Genomic DNA, 19,863 nt, shown 5'->3' with positions numbered 1-19,863 from the left:
TAAGCCACCAGCAGCCCAGACATGTAGCGGATTTAGAAATACTTATTTTTCTCCTCCTATTTCTAAAGACAGTTAATTTAAGACTCTAAGGAGCACCACCAACCTAGTCACTATATTCAATCCACACAAAAATCCTTTACAGTTGGTTCATCACATATAAAATGCATTACTATTTCTAAGTCCAAGGCCAGTGCGGAATCAAATCTACCCCCTATATCAAGTAGCGGATTTACCAATACGCAGCCAAAACAGGAGGCTGTTTAATGAATTAATGTTTTATTCCCGGCCCTGGAAGATTGAAGGTTGAAGCAGGGGACACTCCAGTCAGTGGTAATAGCATCAAATGGTATACAGCTTCCTGCAGCTCTCTTTGCCTCCTGTGCTGCTTCCTGACTATTGTAGCCTGAACCGGTCAGTAATTCTTACTCAAATTCAAACCTCAGGACAAAATACACTTCTGACCTTATGCGATTTGTCCCATTCTCTAAACATTTTTTAGAGCTACATATGAAGGCCTATGAAACATTGTACATGTGAATTGGTGTCGTCGCTAATCCCCCTTCATGGGGAATACATGTGTGCAAACTTGCCACATCATCTGTGGCCAGTAAGGTTTTAGAAGGAATCTGCCCCAGGGTTTGGAATTTCATCAATATCATATTAGAATCTTTCTTTGGTATAATCTGCATGGGAGAACAGCAGAGTGTAAAGTTATGGGGTTTTGTCAAAATGTTCGTTCAATTTGTTCGACCTTTGTAGCCTGAAAGAATCAATTTTCTGCTGAAATTGATCTGCCGCTCCTGTCAGAGCAAAGGAAAGATAGCATCACTCTGGACTAATAAAAACCTCAAACGATTAGGTTGCCATAAGCAACGTTTCAGCCATTTATTGGCTGTTTTCAAGCATAGAAACACATACAAGCTATGCTTGAAAAAAATGTATTGGCTGAAACGTCACTTATGGCAACACTAATCATTTTGGAGTTTTTATTAGTCCAGAGTGCTGATATCTTTCCTTTGTTCCGACGGGAGCGGCAGATCAATTTCAGCAGAAAAATGATTCTTTCAGGCTACAACAAAATTTGATTACTAAAGAGATGTTGCCAAACTCTATACGGAGTATCCGGTCATGCCATTTTTTATATGATTCCGAACATACACAAGGACTCGGGCAACTCTCCTGGGAGGTCCACCATCTGGCCATATTGGAAGTCACACAATTTATTTTTGTTTAAAGGCGAGCTTTATATTCAGTAGACAGGGTGTGCAATGGGGACGTGGTAGCACCTACATTTGTCAACCCTGTGCCTGTCAGATCCACTCTACAGCCATCTGCCATTTTCTTTGGTGGACAGGAAAAATTACAGACACCACCTAAAAGGGATTGGTAATTATAGTCCAAGTTTCACCTACATGAAACTGTTCCATCAATTAAAAAACTTGACTTGGCAAAAATAATATCAAGCCACACTAATATCAAAAGCCTCATTTGCTTGGCAGAACTAATCAATTGTATCCGCTGTTAAAATAACTTTCTTTTTGTGTGCAATACTAACACCATCAGATATATGCCTCTAACCATTTCTAATGGTGTGTACACACAGTGAGATTCCCTTGCTATTTGACTTAAGATTCGAGTGCTATACAATCTTTGCTATCTCTGTACTTTTTACATACAATTCATACAATTCATACAATCTGCACTATATAGTCATTGCTGCCCTGTCTATCTGGGTTTCGATTTGTGCTGTCACGGGAGCGCGCATCGGGATCGCAAGGTAAAAAACCTGTGCGATCTGCATACGATCTTTATAGTCAAAATCTCATGCTGGATTGTACCGTGTGTGCACAGCATTAGCTTCTGCTCGGCTAAAGATGTTATATCTATAGTTTTGGTTAGAATTGGTCACATATTTAACAAATTACTTATGTACATGTGCTTTTTTTGTTGTGTATTTTCATGATTGTTGTTATATGTTGTTTAGATTAAGATGATACATTTTTATGGATTCAATTTGGTACAAATTTATAATAGTGTCAATATTTTATGATATTTTTATTGAAATATTTCCATTATAGCGCAGGGTCTTCTGGTTTATTTTGTTTAATACACAGTTTTACCAAGGGTAAAGATTAACAGTTTTTCGCAAGTGGGCCAGGATACGAGTGACTGCAAGGGGACACTCTGCCAATTCATTGAGCGTGAGGTAATTTTAACTTTGAAACCTCAGACCACCAAGGAAAACATTTTTCCTTGGGTGCACCAATATAGCGGCAACAGTAATTACATCGATGAGAAGGCCAAATCATTGTGGCCCTTTAGAACAACTGACCCTGACCTCAAATCAATGAAAAAACAAAAAGATTATGCCTTGCTATACTCGTCCAAGGAATATCAAGGACTTGGTAGTAAAAACAGACATTACCCCTTTTAAAAAAAATATTCTAAAAAGCATATTTTAAGTTTAGGGAATGGTTGTTTTAAGTGCATTGGCTGCACAACCTGTAATTATTTGGCAGTGGGTGATAGTATTGCACACCCATACACAGGTAAAAGGTACAAAATCAAGTGGCCTTTAACTTGCAGCTCCAAAATTGTTATACAGGGTATATGTACTATATTGCCCTTGTGAGCTCTACTACATAGGTAAAACAGAATTACAATTTAAGACCCGAATGGTACACATCGCAAAGTTTGTGTACTGTCTCAGGCACTGAATGTGAATGCCAAGCAATCATGTCCTTGCACATATTTAGTGCCAATTACATGTTTTTCCCCCAGTAGTGCCAGTTACAGATGTCCCCAGTAGGTTTGTAGCAAAAAATTAAAGTACATTAGACTATGGTTTTCGGAATAATTTGGATCACGGATATTTGGATAAGGGATACTCAACCTGTAGGTTGGACCTATGCCCTAGTGGGAACTAACCAGTTCACAATTTTTAGAATGCAGCAATTTCAATAACTGTAACTTGAATCTATTAAAATGGATTCCAGTTGTGGAATGACTTGGGCCTTCATTAAGTAATACTACAATTCTTTAAGGTTTATTATTATTAAGCTCAAACATACACAAAGCTTTGGCAGATACTACAATCAACTTATGGCTCCACTTACATTTAATACTGATATTTTCTGCTCCGATATAATTCATATACATAGTTGAAATGTGTACAAAAAAAATACTAAAATATAGACATCAATTCAAAAAACACCTCAATATTAAGAAAATAAAACAACTATTTATTTTATCTTACCCAAGTCACCAAAATAATTCTGTATGGCAGAAAATAATTTATTCCCAGGTTGCAGAGTTGGTAAATCTTCAGCTCTATTAAGAAAATTAAATATATATAGATAAATAGCCAGAAAAAACACATTCTGACAGTATGTACGTGGATTTAATATCCATTTTTTACAATAAAGACCTTAATAACGATGCTAAAACAGGAACATTACTCATTTTTGTGCATAAATAAATGAAGGAGAAGGAGAAGGAGAAGGAGGAGAAGGAGAAGGAGAAGGAGGAGAAGGAGAAGAAGGAGAAGGAGGAGAAGGTGAAGAAGGAGAAGGAGAAGGGTACATGGCAAAAAATATCAGAGACTCCAGTCGGATTTGGCTTTAGTAAATCTATGGATTGCAAACATGCCTGGAATCGCCCAAAAAATTCAAACCAACTACCATGTTCGCTTTGCCGTCCCGGCAAAATCCTTGGTTCTCCGCTCATCAAACCCCATTATTACTGCACTAGTGACCTGTTAAATTTCCCTGGTTGGACCATTCACACCGGGTCTGCCTTGGTAACAAGTGTGATGAATCAAAAGAGCAGCTTTGACTGATCTGGCCAAGATGATATAATTCAATGGGGTCTTATTTTCAACAAAGAGGTGGGTGGGGACTGCACACTGTATTTCTTCAATCATGGCTAGTGATGACTAGTTACTACTGCGTAGCCCGGAGTTCCTGGTTTATTACGTTATTTTGTGAAGTGTCATTTCAGGAGGAGAAATGCACAATTTAAGGCTGAGAGAGCTCAACATCATTATTTGTACAGGAAGAGAGCTTTCATTGTGTCCAGTATTTCCGCAATATTGAGATTCAGCACAGAGAATACATGACAAATCTGAACCAGACTTCTGGTCTACAGTGGAAGTTTTTGAGGATGAGCAATGGATGGCACAATTTTGACATATCAATAGGTGCTGGATCTTATCACCACGCACGCTCTAGCAAACAGCAAAAAAAACAAGTAGTATGGTGGTGTGGCGGTATGCAGGCTTTGCTGTAAGCTCTTTACCGTCGCTTCATCTTCTTGACTCAAGGACAGCGACTAGATGACACCATTACTGGATCCCTGCAACATGGAAATCTGCAATGTGCAGCTATAGATAGGACAAACATTCATATCATTGCCCCCACACAATCTTGCAGATTACAACAGGGCCGCCAAGAGAAATCCTAAGCCCCAGTAAAACAATTTCCCTGGGCCCCCATGGTCGGAGCTTCCCGCACACTCTTCTGGTGCTGCCTCCCCCAAGCTGGCACCAGCGACCAACCTTTGGCTTGCCACTTCGCAGTAACTACTAGACACAGGCCTTCTTCCATCAAGTATATGCTCATTTATCAAATCCCCCATTACTGAGGAGAGGTGACAGAGGTAGGAAAATGTTACAAATCGAAACATGGTGGATCAAAAAGATTGGGCTCAATGAACAGCTTGGGCACCATTGTTTTCTATAGGCTAGCCTACAGTAATACCATAAGTGCGGCTGCACTTCGCAAATAAACATTTTTTACATATGTTGCATAATAGGTTGAATTTGCATGTTCTTCCTGAGCCTAACAATGTTTTTTGTCTATTTGACTATGTTTAAACACAATTTTTGGTACTGGTTTCCTACCAAGGCGCCCGTCGGGTCCCATCACATACCATTAGTTAAGGTATGCGATGGGATCCGATATTAGGGTTTTAAGAGCTTCCCATACAATTTTAACATTGCGTTGCATCGCATGCCATTACAATGGCATGCGATACGACGCGATTATACCCGATTTTACATTGTACAGGCACCCTGATGGGTGATTACTATGTTAAATGCACCCCCACTATCAACGCCAACCCGAAGCGTGGCGAGCGGCGGCGGCGGGACACTTCCTCCGAAACTTTTCATACCCCCACTTTCCACGTCGGCGTGGAGTTGATTTTAGATAGTGTGGCCCAAAGCCCAAAGAGTGGTGAGCGCAGCGAGCCCCGCGAGGGGCCGTGGAATACATGTGAAGTAATCCATATGCGCTCGCCATGCTTCGGGCTCGGTGACTCGCTGCGCTCGCCACACTATATAAAATCATCTCCACGCCGACGTGGATAGTGGGGGTATTAAAAGGTCGGAGGACACGTACCGCTGCGCTCACCACGCTTCGGGTTGGGGTTCATAGTGGTGGTGGCGTTAACAATGGGGGTGCATATAACATGGTAATCAGCCATCAGGTAAAAAATCGTTTTGATCTGGTCGCATACGATGCGATCAAAAAGATGTCATAAGATTAAAAGGTACTCTTTACTTAGCACAGCGCCCACGATTTTGATCGTGGTCATCGCGGGTAAAAAATCACGGGCATCGCATGCACTAAAAAAAAAATCAACGTGAACCCGAAGCGTGACGAGCGGCGGCAGTACGCGTCCTCCGACCTTTTCATACCCCCACTATCCACGTCGGCGTGGAGTTGAGAATAGAATAGTGTGGCGAGCGCAGCGTGCCCCGCGAGGGGACGCGGATACCTGTGAAGCCCGCGAAGGGACGCGTTTACCTGTGAAGGTATCCGCACGCGCTCGCCACGCTTCGGGCTCGGTGGCTCGCCACACTATTCTATTCTCAACTCCACGCCGACGTGGATAGTGGGGGTATGAAAAGGTCGGAGGACGCGTACCGCCGCCGCTCGCCACGCTTCGGGTTCACGTTGATCGTGGGGTGGCGTTAACAATTGCGGGGGCCATTTCACACTTCAGGGTGCCTATTTGGCCTCTGTGGGCCATTTAACATTGTTTCCTGTGGAAAATTGGGTCAATTGAGACATTGAACAGGAAAATCGGGTCAATTGAGACATTTAACATTGTTCCCTATGGGAAATCGCGGGCATCGCGTCGGTCGCATCGCACCCGTTTTTTTAGTGCATGCGATGCCCGCGATGGCCACCATGCTAAGTAAAGAGTACCGATTAAAATCGTGGGCGCCGTGCTAGGAAACAAGTACCCAATTTTCAAATCCTTTTAGAACATGTTCTATTTTCTTGTGGTTATTACTGTATTATTTATTTATGACAATTTAAGTTTATCTCCAATTCTTTGTAGTAGAATATACACTATGCACATTGATTTTGAGATATCCCGAGGTCAATTGATTTTTTTTTTTTTTCACGATAGGTTTTGTGTTTATTGTACAATAAGTGTTGTTTCACCAGGTTTGCAGGGACATAGGATAGCCTTCTTCACATTACACTTGTAGGTTTTGCTGTTTTTCAACACATGCATGTTATACACATTCTTGCTTAGATTTACTTTTGTTATTCAGGTTGCTGTGGCAACCGTCCCTTGATTTTGACATCACTAATAGTCGCCCCGCCCGGATGACGGGAGGTGCACGCTGTCCCTGCACGAACAAGTGATTCTGCACAGCTTTAAAGGTGAGTGTGATACAATGTTTGACATGTAAAGCGGTTTTGAAAAAAGCCCAATAAAGGGCCGAAATGTTAACCCAAAGACATGGCTTTACTTTATTTTCTTTAAGTCCTGAGTGCCACACCCTACACACGCAACATTATATATATATATAATATATAGGAGAGAGAGGTGCGCCTCATAGTGCAGATCAATGAGTATTTATTAAAGAGTTAAAACACTCCAGGTATAAAACACAGTTGCTCGTACCATGAATTAAAACGCTGTGGACTGATTACCACATGATATAACACGTTACCCACGGCAAACAGCTCCTCTGGAACCACGAAGTCCTTAGTAGCATGTATCGCTGCAGACACTGGGTTGTGCCGCAGAAACCAGCAGACGATCGGACGAAGGGACACCAGAACAGGAGAGAAGACGGGACGTGATGAAAAGCGGGTATCACAGGCCACGCCCTAACGCGTTTCGTCAGAGACTTCGTCAGAGGGCGTGGCTCTGTGACTACCCGATTTGAATATAACAGGACAACAACCAATGAAAACACAATGGGTGTCTGACATCACTAAAGATGTACACAATATAGTAACGTGCTGATTAGCAACAAGTGCATGAATGGAAACACATGAATTCAATGCATCCTTTCTTTTACATAGTACAAGAAATAGCGTATTATGACAAACTGGAGTGATATGTATCATGTCACAATCCTGTATACATATACAATTATAAACAAAACAATTAAGAGCATGATTAAAACATGTATAATTAAAAATATATATATGTGCAAAAAAGCGCACAAAATATCATTAAAAAAAATACAAAACAGAGAGACATAATATACATTAAAAAAAGTAAGTAAATAAGGGATGTTTATCAATAAAATAAGGACATATAAGCAGCGATTTAATTGAGGAAAGGAGTTATTTCATAACCCTCATTTAATCCATACGGTGTTAGGGTATTTAATTTGAGAATCCAATGGGTTTCTCTACGTGTTAACAACTTATCCCTATCACCTCCCCTTTTGGGGATAGGAATTTGTTCTATGGCTCGAATCTTCATACAGCCAGGGTCACTATTGTGAAAATTTTTGAAGTGACGGGGGATACTGTGGTTAAGAAGTCCATTCTTTATGTTACGCTGGTGTTCTAGGGCACGGATCTTAAATGCCCTCTTAAGTTTTACCCACGTAATGTAGGTCACAACTGCAGGATATGATATAAACCACATAGGTGGAATTACAATTAAGAAATTGATGGGGTTTAATAAGGGACAATTTGGGATTACTTAGATCTGCCCCCTTTGCAATATGTTTACAAATCTTGCAGTTATTGCAAGGAAAACACCCCTTGATGTCCAAAAAGGTGTTAGAGACAACCGTATTGGTTGACTCAAGCTGACTTTTGGCAATCATGTTTTTTAAAGTCTTTGCCTTCTTAAACACGATACTGGGTTTGTTAGGCAATTGTTTACCCAGTACAGGGTCTAGCTTGAGTATGTGCCAATTTTTATCTAAGATGGTCTTAATTTCCTTTTCTTTAGAATTAAATTGGGTAACAAACAAACAGTCATTTCTTTTAACCACAGGTTCAGATGAAGTTTTATATTCCAAAAGGTCTGTACGTTCTAAAGCTCTTGCTCTCTCACGTGCACGAGTTACAGTATTTTTAGGATACCCTCTTTCATCAAATCTAGAAGTATAAACCTCAGCCTGGGAATCATACATAGATATATTGGAACAATTACGCCTCAGGCGGATAAATTGCGAAAATGGGATATTTTCCTTCCAGGATTTGAGGTGGCAGCTCTCAAATTGCAGATAGCTATTAGAGTCTACGGGTTTAAAGAATGTAGAAGTCTCAATGGATGTTACCTCAGGAAAATTCTCCACATTTAAAAAGAGATCCAAAAATTCGATATTTTTCTTGTTAAATTTGTGGGTAAACGTGAGATTATAAGTATTACAATTGAGAACATCGACAAAGGAATTAAATGATGATTCATCGCCATCCCATATAACGATGATATCATCGATATACCTTTTAAACAATTTCACATTCCTTAACAAGTCAGGGGTCAAGGTATTCTTCTCCCAGTCACCCATGTAGAGGTTGGCCAGACTTGGGGCACAAATCGTCCCCATCGCCGTGCCCCAAGTCTGGAGATACCAATCCCCCAAAAACTCAAAATAGTTAAAATGCAACACAAATCTTAAACAATCACAAATAAATTGGATTTTCACATCAGATAAACCACTATTGTTTGTGAGTACATCATTAATAACATCGATACCCCTCTGGTGTGGGATCTTGGTGTAAAGAGAGGATACATCGATTGTACCAAACCCAAACCCATCACACCATTCGATGTTTTCCAATATTTTAAGCATATGTGTGGAATCCTTCACATAGGTGTCTAGGGATGGAACGTAGGTTTTAATGAACGTATCTACGTATTCAGACAACCTGGAGGTCAAGGACCCGACACCTGCAATAATCGGGCGCCCTGGTGGGCGTTCCCGATTCTTGTGCAGCTTAGGTAAATGGTAAAAAGTGGCAAATGAGGGTGTAGTATTGTAAACTACACCCTCATTTGCCACTTTTTACCATTTACCTAAGCTGCACAAGAATCGGGAACGCCCACCAGGGCGCCCGATTATTGCAGGTGTCGGGTCCTTGACCTCCAGGTTGTCTGAATACGTAGATACGTTCATTAAAACCTACGTTCCATCCCTAGACACCTATGTGAAGGATTCCACACATATGCTTAAAATATTGGAAAACATCGAATGGTGTGATGGGTTTGGTACAATCGATGTATCCTCTCTTTACACCAAGATCCCACACCAGAGGGGTATCGATGTTATTAATGATGTACTCACAAACAATAGTGGTTTATCTGATGTGAAAATCCAATTTATTTGTGATTGTTTAAGATTTGTGTTGCATTTTAACTATTTTGAGTTTTTGGGGGATTGGTATCTCCAGACTTGGGGCACGGCGATGGGGACGATTTGTGCCCCAAGTCTGGCCAACCTCTACATGGGTGACTGGGAGAAGAATACCTTGACCCCTGACTTGTTAAGGAATGTGAAATTGTTTAAAAGGTATATCGATGATATCATCGTTATATGGGATGGCGATGAATCATCATTTAATTCCTTTGTCGATGTTCTCAATTGTAATACTTATAATCTCACGTTTACCCACAAATTTAACAAGAAAAATATCGAATTTTTGGATCTCTTTTTAAATGTAGAGAATTTTCCTGAGGTAACATCCATTGAGACTTCTACATTCTTTAAACCCGTAGACTCTAATAGCTATCTGCAATTTGAGAGCTGCCACCTCAAATCCTGGAAGGAAAATATCCCATTTTCGCAATTTATCCGCCTGAGGCGTAATTGTTCCAATATATCTATGTATGATTCCCAGGCTGAGGTTTATACTTCTAGATTTGATGAAAGAGGGTATCCTAAAAATACTGTAACTCGTGCACGTGAGAGAGCAAGAGCTTTAGAACGTACAGACCTTTTGGAATATAAAACTTCATCTGAACCTGTGGTTAAAAGAAATGACTGTTTGTTTGTTACCCAATTTAATTCTAAAGAAAAGGAAATTAAGACCATCTTAGATAAAAATTGGCACATACTCAAGCTAGACCCTGTACTGGGTAAACAATTGCCTAACAAACCCAGTATCGTGTTTAAGAAGGCAAAGACTTTAAAAAACATGATTGCCAAAAGTCAGCTTGAGTCAACCAATACGGTTGTCTCTAACACCTTTTTGGACATCAAGGGGTGTTTTCCTTGCAATAACTGCAAGATTTGTAAACATATTGCAAAGGGGGCAGATCTAAGTAATCCCAAATTGTCCCTTATTAAACCCCATCAATTTCTTAATTGTAATTCCACCTATGTGGTTTATATCATATCCTGCAGTTGTGACCTACATTACGTGGGTAAAACTAAGAGGGCATTTAAGATCCGTGCCCTAGAACACCAGCGTAACATAAAGAATGGACTTCTTAACCACAGTATCCCCCGTCACTTCAAAAATTTTCACAATAGTGACCCTGGCTGTATGAAGATTCGAGCCATAGAACAAATTCCTATCCCCAAAAGGGGAGGTGATAGGGATAAGTTGTTAACACGTAGAGAAACCCATTGGATTCTCAAATTAAATACCCTAACACCGTATGGATTAAATGAGGGTTATGAAATAACTCCTTTCCTCAATTAAATCGCTGCTTATATGTCCTTATTTTATTGATAAGCATCCCTTATTTACTTACTTTTTTTAATGTATATTATGTCTCTCTGTTTTTTTTTTTTTTTTTTTATGATATTTTATGTGCGCTTTTTTGCACATATATATATTTTTAATTATACATGTTTTAATCATGCTCTTAATTGTTTTGTTTATAATTGTATATGTATACAGGATTGTGACATGATACATATCACTCCAGTTTGTCATAATACGCTATTTCTTGTACTATGTAAAAGAAAGGATGCATTGAATTCATGTGTTTCCATTCATGCACTTGTTGCTAATCAGCACGTTACTATATTGTGTACATCTTTAGTGATGTCAGACACCCATTGTGTTTTCATTGGTTGTTGTCCTGTTATATTCAAATCGGGTAGTCACAGAGCCACGCCCTCTGACGAAGTCTCTGACGAAACGCGTTAGGGCGTGGCCTGTGATACCCGCTTTTCATCACGTCCCGTCTTCTCTCCTGTTCTGGTGTCCCTTCGTCCGATCGTCTGCTGGTTTCTGCGGCACAACCCAGTGTCTGCAGCGATACATGCTACTAAGGACTTCGTGGTTCCAGAGGAGCTGTTTGCCGTGGGTAACGTGTTATATCATGTGGTAATCAGTCCACAGCGTTTTAATTCATGGTACGAGCAACTGTGTTTTATACCTGGAGTGTTTTAACTCTTTAATAAATACTCATTGATCTGCACTATGAGGCGCACCTCTCTCTCCTGTTTATTCTAGATATTTGTTTCATCCTGACCCTGGATGCCCCCCTTAACCCCTTCCTGACAGAGCCAGTTTTTGCGTTCCTGACAGAGCCCTTTTTTTCAAATCTGACATGTCTCACTTAAGTGGGGATAACTTTTTTTTGCTTTTACTTATCCCAGTGATTTTAAGATTGTTTTTTCGTGACACATTGTACTTCAAATTAGTGGTAAATTTGGGTCGATACAGTCTGTGTTTTTTTGTGAAAAATACCAAAATGTCGTGAAAAAATGGAAAATTTAGCAATTTGCAAAATGTTAAATTTTCTGCTTGTGAGACAAATAATCATACCACTCAAAATAGTTAATAACTAACATAGACCATATGTCTACTTTGTGTTGACATCATTATTTCAACTTCCTTTTCATTTTTTTGGACACTAGGAGGCTTACAATATGAATAGCAAATTCTCAAATTTTCAAGAAAATTTCAAACACTGATTTTTTTAGGGACCAGTTCAGTTCTGATGTGACTTTGAGGGACTTGTATGTGAGACACCCCCATAAATGATACCATTTCAAAAACTGCACCCCTCACAGTATTCAAAACAGCATTTTGGAAGTTTGTTAACCCTTTAGGTGTTTCACAGGAATTAAAACAAAGTGTAGGTGAAATTTCAAAATTTCATTTTTTTTGCAGATTTGCAATTTTAATACATTTTTCTAAGGAACACAGTACATTTTACTAGAGAAATGTGACTAAAAATTGATTCCCCCAATTCTTTTGTTTTCATAAATATCCTATATGTGGCCCTAGTGTGCACGTTGACCAAACCACAGGCTTCATAATAGAAGGAGCACCTACTTGATTTTGGAGCCTCCTTTTTATGAGATTATTTTTTAGGCACCATGTAGGTTTCTAGGCACCATAAGATGCTAAAAGTTAGGAACCCCCCCACAAGTGACCCCATTTTGCAAACTACACCCCTCAGGGAATTCATCTAGGGGTATAGTGTACATTTCAAACCCCCAGGGGTTTCACCAATTGTGGTACAACTGGGCAGTGAAAATGAAAAATTAAATTTTTTACACAAAAATGCAGTTCTGGCTCAAAATTTTTCATTTTCACAAGGAATGAAGGAGACAAAGCACCCCAAAATCTGTGCCCCAATTTCTCCCGAGTATGGCAATGCCTCATATGTGACCAAAAAATACCAGTTGGGTGCATGGCAGGACTCAGAAGGGAAGGAGTGATTTTTGGTGGTGGAATGTTGGTGGGTGCTATGTCGCATTAGCAAGACCCCCAAAGCACCAATACAGTGGAACCCCCCCACAAGTGACCCCATTTTGCAAACTACACCCCTCAGGGAATTCATCTAGGGGTATAGTGTACATTTCAAACCCCCAGGGGTTTCACCAATTTTGATACAAGTGGGCAGTGAAAATGAAAAATTACATTTTTTTACACAAAAATGCAGTTCTGGCTCAAAATTTTTCATTTTCAGAAGGTATGAAGGAGAAAAAGCACCCCAAAATCTGTGCCCCAATTTCTCCCGAGTACGGCAATGCCTCACATGTGACCAAAAAATACCAGTTGGGTGCATGGCAGGACTCAGAAGGGAAGGAGTGATTTTTGGATTTTGCGGCTCAGATTCTGGTGGAATGAATGGTGGGTGCTATGTGGCATTAGCAAGACCCCCGAAGCACGGTGAAATGATGAACCTAAAAATCCATAGATGTGTGGTATATTTTAAAACACTCCTTTATACATAGGCCGGGTTTGTCGGGGCAAGTGTCACACTGGAAAATAGTTTGCTTTCTTATTCCCTTTTTATAGCAAACTTTGCACCTTTTTTGTGTCCTGCCCTTTTTTCCAGTGGAGGGGATTTCATCAGGAAAATGCTGCCCTGGTACAATACGGGGGCCAGTACTAGAAGTACTGGGGCCCTCTGCCTGCTGGTTCCCAAATACTAGGCCCTTTATGACTTCCTCTTGAAAGTGCATAAATGTCCCCCTCTGGCCGGTAGAACGGAATAGCACGTAAGCGTTATACAGTGCCATCTGGATGATATACACGGCCAGCTTCTTGTACCAGATTTTTGTTTTCCGGAGGGCACTGTATGGCTTCAGTACCTGATCTGAAAGATCCACTCCGCCCATGTACCTATTGTAATCCAGGATACAATTAGGTTTGGAGGTGTGGGTACTGGTACCTCGTACAGGGACGGAGGTGGTACTGTCTCCGTGAATTGTTGTCAGTATAAGGACATCCCTCTTGTCCTTATATTTGACCAACAACATATTTTCGGTGCATATTCCCCTGCTTTCACCCCTTCTCATTACTTGGGCAATGTGCGTTTTTGGGAGGCCTCTTTGGTTCTTGCGCACAGTACCGCAAGCTGCTGTACCTCTTGAACCAAGGGCCTTAAACAGGGGGATGCTGGTGTAAAAGTTATCCACATAGAGGTGATAACCTTTATCCAGGAAGGGGTGCACTAAATCCCAGACAATTTTTCCACTAACACCTACGAGGGAGGGGGGGCATTCTGGCGGTTCAATTCTTGAATCCTTCCCTTCATATACCCTAAACCTGTGGGTGTACCCTGAGGTGCTTTCACACAGCTTATACATTTTTATGCCATACCTTGCCCTCTTACTGGGAAGGTACTGGCGGAATTTAACCCTTCCTTTAAAATGTATAAGGGACTCGTCTATGCAAATGAATTTCTGGGATGTACATCTCTTCAAATTTGGCACTGAAATGATCAATGACCGGCCTGACTTTGAATAGCCGGTCAAAGGTGGGATCATCTCTGGGTGGGCACTGTGCATTATCGTTGTAATGCAAAAATTTAAGGATCGTCTCAAATCGAGCCCGGGGCATGGCCATACGGTAAAATGGGGTGCTGTACAGAACATCTGTACTCCAATATTGCCTAATTTCTGGCTTTTTTACTATGCCCATATGAAACACCAGACCCCAAAACGTCATCATCTCTACTGCATCTACAGGGGTCCACCTAGCAAATGATGACGTGGGGTTTTGAGCAATAAACTGCTGGGCATATAAATTAGTTTGGTCCACAATTAAATTTATAAAATCATCAGAGAAAAATAATTTGAAAAAGTCAATTTCTCTGAGACCTGTGGAATCAAATTGGATTCCTAACATGGCCAAAAACTCAGGAACCTGGGGCTCAAAATTGTCTGGTGGTGGTGTCCATACGAGATCAATTATTGGGGGGGGGTCTCAGCTGCTCTACGGGGGCGTCTTTGAGGGGGTCCCTCATCACTAGAGGAGGAAGATGAGGTTAAGATGAATCCTTCAAATTCCCCGCTTGCCTCACTGGCTGTGTCAGAATCAGAGGCAAGCATGGCATATGCCTCCTCCGCTGAATACATTCTTCTGGATGACTGGGATGACATTTGGGATGACATTTGGGATGCCATTTTTATTTTTGTGTTACTGGTAGTGAAATGTTTCAACACGTGTATAGTGTAGGGGGGGGTACAAACTTTATTTCAACCCGGGGGGTATGTAGTGTGTAGTGTGTAGTGTGTATGTAGTGCAGAAAAAAAAAAATACTTTATACAGGAATTTGAACCCAATTAAAAAAAAAAAAAATTGAAGGGGTTAAAAAAAAAAAAAAAAAAAAAAGGTCCTGCGCCAAAAATTGAGCACAGATGTTGATCAGTAACGTCCGTCACTGAACAGCGCTCAAAGGCAACAGGAATTTGATCAAAAAAAAAAAAAATAGATCAACCCTGTGCCGAAAAAGCTGATCAGTGATGTACGTCACTGATCAGCGCACAGTGGCCACAGGACACCCACAAAATCACAGTGTGTGTAAAAAAAAAATTAAAAAAAGACCCACAGCAGCCTCAAAAAAAAAAAAGGTGATCAGTGATGCAACACTGATTACCAGTGAGGGGCAGCAGGTGCACAACCTTTGGTGCAACTGACAGTGCAACTGGCAGCAACTGACAGGTATATATAAAAAAAAAAAAACCTCTGCGCCCCCAAAAAGTTGCTGATCACCTCAGATATAGTGATCAGCACAAAAGGCGGGGGTAGCAGACACAAAATATACACTCTCTATCACTCCCTGTCACTATCTCTCTCTATCTCTCTCTATCTCTCTCTATCACTCTCTATCACTCTCTATCACTCTCTATCACTCTCTATCACTCTCTATCACTCTCTATCACTCTCTATCACTCTCTATCACTCTCTATCACTCTCTATCACTCTCTATCACTCTAGGACACTGCAGCAGCAGCAGCACTGACAGTTATATGTATAAAAAAAAACCTGCACCCCCAAAAAGGGGGGGTAGCAGACACAAAATATACACTCTCTATCACTCTCTGTCACTATCTCTCTCTATTTCTCTATCTCTCTATCTCTCTATCTCTCTATCTCTCACTATCTATCACTATCTATCACTATCTATCACTCTATGACACTGCAGCAGCAGCACTGACAGTTATATATATAAAAAAAAAACCTGCACCCCCAAAAAGGGGGGGTAGCAGACACAAATCTCTCTCTCTCTCACTATCTATCACTATCTATCACTATCTATCACTATCTATCACTATCTATCACTATCTATCACTATCTATCACTATCTATCACTATCTATCACTATCTATCACTATCTATCACTCTAGCACTGACAGTTATTTATATATAAAAAAAACCTGCACCCCCAAAAAGGGGGGGTAGCAGACACAAAATATAGCTCTCTCTGTCACTATCTCTCTTTCTCTCTCTATCTCTCTCTATCTCTCTCTCTATCTCTCTATCACACTGCAGCAGCAGCAGGAAGTCCCAAGAAGTCAGATCCAGGAAGCGTCCAGCACGCTACAAGCAGTGATCAAGTGATCAGGTAAGGTATTTGCAAGGATCAGGTAAGTATTAGCAAGGATCAGGTCAGTATCACGGCAGATAGGCACGGTGACCGCTCTGCACGCTATTCCAGACCGGAATGGCGTCTGCAGCGCAGTCACCGGTAGTTTAAATGTCGCGCCTTGGCTGTGATTGGTCCGTGGGTCCCACGGACCAATCACAGCCTTGGGGGCAGGTGGGGTGAGGTGTCATCGTCACCGATGACCCCCTCATGCCCCCTGACGCCCGGCGGTGATTGACACCTGTGTTACCGAGCGTCCGATTCGCTGGTAACACAGGAAAACGCTGTGAATGGCTGTTCACACTGAACAGCCAATCACAGCGATCGCCGACGGGGGGGGCGACATCGCAGCCCCCCCTGGGCATGCAGGGACAGCAGACATCGTCCCTCTGTCACTGCGTCTCGAGACGCAGTGACAGTTTAAAGTCATGACGTACATTTATGCCATGTGTCGGGAAGTACATCCCGGCCATGACGTAAATGTACGTCAAATGTCGGGAAGGGGTTAAGAGAGGTTGCTGCAGTTCATTAACCTGGACTTGGTGCACTATATCGGTCATCCTTGCAAAAGTTTGACTTTGGACTTTCTAACAGACAGTTTGGACTCTAATTAACAGCGCTGCTCACACTTGTCATTTTTTATATATATATATATATATATATATATATATATATATATACTTGTAAAAAAGATTTTTATTTCATATGTCACCTGACATTGTGGATTAGCATATATTGCTGGGGTACAACTGCAACTGATGGAATAAGCAGGTACAACAAGATATGGGTCTCAATTCAATGAATAGAACATAGTCACCATTTATGGCAGTCAACGGAGCCCGTTTCGGCTTATCCAGCCTTCATCCAGGAGGCTGGATAAGTCCAGGATGAAGGATGGGTCAGTCCAGGATGAAGGCTGGATAAGCCGAAACGGGCTCCGTTGACTGCCATAAATGGTGACTATGTTCTATTCATTGAATTGAGACCCATGTCTTGTTGTACCTGCTTATTCCATCAGTTGCAGTTGTACCCCAGCAATATATGCTAATCCACAATGTCAGGTGACATATGAAATAAAAATCTTTTTTACAAGAATCATCAGGAGTGCTGCCATCTATATCCTCTGGATAGTCTGTTTCTCTCTCTCTATATATATATATATATATATATATATATATATATATATATATATATATATATATATATATATATATATATATATTATATTTACATCCATAAATATACACACACACCTCAATTAACCTATCATTCATAAAGAAAAAGCCATGTTGAAAACATCTTTGTGACAATGGACCTTATTCTGATTAGACTCGCAAGGCTTGCGAGTCCATCAGATGCCGCCCGCTGCACCGGCCACCCCCCCATGGCTGCAAATGGATGATTTACATAATCATCCATTCACAGGCAGGGAGAAATCATTTGTTTGTCGCCGACCATCGAATGATTTCTCCAGCGCTCGCAGTTCAGAGACACCTATATAGTGACTATACACTGCGGGTGCCCTGTGCAAGGTGATGTCAGCTTCCCACCCCCCCCCCCCCCCCCCCCCCCGAATGTCCATTACGTCCTGATTAGCCGACGTCATGGCTAATGATTGTCAGGATCCCGACTGTCGGACCCCTGTACCACACCTGAATTAAAGAGGCATAATAATTAAATACAAAACCTGGTGTGTTTGGTTTCTAATATTATATGCCCCTTCAAACCCAGCGGCTTTGAAAAGTGCAAGATTTAACTGGCACAGGCTATTTACACTTTTGTATCCACATGTAATTTTTTTTCTGTCAAATCAATACCAGAAACTTAGAAATGATTTCCTGCCACCATCCAGTGGACTAATATACTGTAATCACAGTAATAGGCAAGTTTAGGCAATAAGCAGGATTCAACCACTAATCAAAGATCCTAGATTAATATAACCAAAATGTAGAAACAAGCTGTGTAGGTTTATAAGCTGCCAGTATATTACACACACTAAGCATGGCTATTGTAAAGTCAGTTTCCTATTAGCAATAAATATTACTACATTAACAGTAATGAACCACACTTACCTTTCTCGATAATATCTTGACCTGTATTTTCTTCTAAGTTGGTCCTGTTGAATACATTTTAATGTAATTTAGTTTGTGTAATAGGGGTAGTAAGAGCATTAACATGTGAACAGAAATAGAAAATAATTGTAATCATAGGCGTGCGCAGCACATTTTATTAGGGGGTGCACCGTCAAAGAAGTGTGCATAGCTCCACCTATTGGGCGTGTCTTCCATCATCTATTGGCACTCGCTACAATATAAAAAGTCTCTCAGCCACACCAAAATCTCCTGCCTATTTCAGTTGTAATCTTCTAATTGCTCTATGTAACAGTACATGCAAATACAGTCATAAACATATATGGATGACGCAGGTATGTAGTGATATGACAATGGTCTAGTACAAATAACAATGCAAACACACATATAATTGTTTATTGGGCGCTTCTTTAAATAGAATACAGTTCTAAAAAGCAAAAGTCTTTGGTTAAGGGTACTGCTGGTATTGTTAGCAGCAGAGGTGTTCATAAGGGTGGGGCACAGTATTAGGGGGTGCCTGTGCACCCCTAACACTCAATGTGCGCACACCTATGATTGTAATTATATGAGGAATGGGACATTTGGTGTACTTTTGCTTTATAGTCAGGCAGAATAGAGGAACATTTAGCCCAGGAATACATTTTTGTCTTGCCTATGCAAAGGATATTACCACAGATCCTTGTTTTGTTCAAATAGAACTATGCAAACATACAAAACATTACACTGCATGCAAGCTTTGTCTACTGCACCACATCACAGAGGACATGCGTTCAATACCCAACTGTGTGTAGTTTGTGTGTTCTCCCCATGTTTCTGTGAGTTATCTACCACAGTTCAGTGGAAAAAAATTACTAATATGTTAATAGCCAAATAGACTGCAGGCAAGACAATTTTTGACTAGATCTCGACTATCATAGTGCATCAAAATCACCAGTGCATCTACTCAAAATTGCTTAAGGTTCATACACACTGGGCGACTATGCCCAGGGTATATGGACAGTGATGATGCCAATCAATCATCGCTGGGGGGGGGGGGAAGCCGCTCAGTGCATACACACTGAGCGGCTTTCCCCCTGCCCGGCGCCGACAGATGGGGGGTGTTGCAGAGCAGAGCGCTATGCAAAGCCGCCCTGAAAGCCACTCATCTGCTGGTATAACCAGCAGATGAAGGGCTTTTCCGGCGATGTTGCGGGAGCGCGCAGCAGCGCTCACCGCC

At 41.1% G+C, this 19,863-nt stretch overlaps 1 protein-coding gene across 2 annotated transcripts in view; it reads right to left on the bottom strand.

Annotated features, from left to right (window-relative positions):
• LOC146063684 (uncharacterized) overlaps positions 1 to 19,863 on the bottom strand; it is a 137,300-nt gene that overhangs the window by 114,775 nt on the left and 2,662 nt on the right. For both annotated transcript variants that reach the window (XM_083176296.1, XM_083176287.1), the window contains exons 2-3: positions 18,630 to 18,673; positions 3,257 to 3,330 (exon numbers count right to left, since the gene is read on the bottom strand). In XM_083176296.1, the coding sequence (XP_083032422.1) occupies positions 3,257 to 3,330; positions 18,630 to 18,673 (118 nt within the window). The remainder of the gene's footprint in view (positions 1 to 3,256; positions 3,331 to 18,629; positions 18,674 to 19,863) is intronic.

This window comes from Crinia signifera, chromosome 1, assembly GCF_055691185.1.
Source record: "Crinia signifera chromosome 1, ASM5569118v1, whole genome shotgun sequence".
NCBI classification, from domain to species: domain Eukaryota; kingdom Metazoa; phylum Chordata; class Amphibia; order Anura; family Myobatrachidae; genus Crinia; species Crinia signifera.
This window is presented reverse-complemented; position numbering and strand designations above follow the sequence as displayed.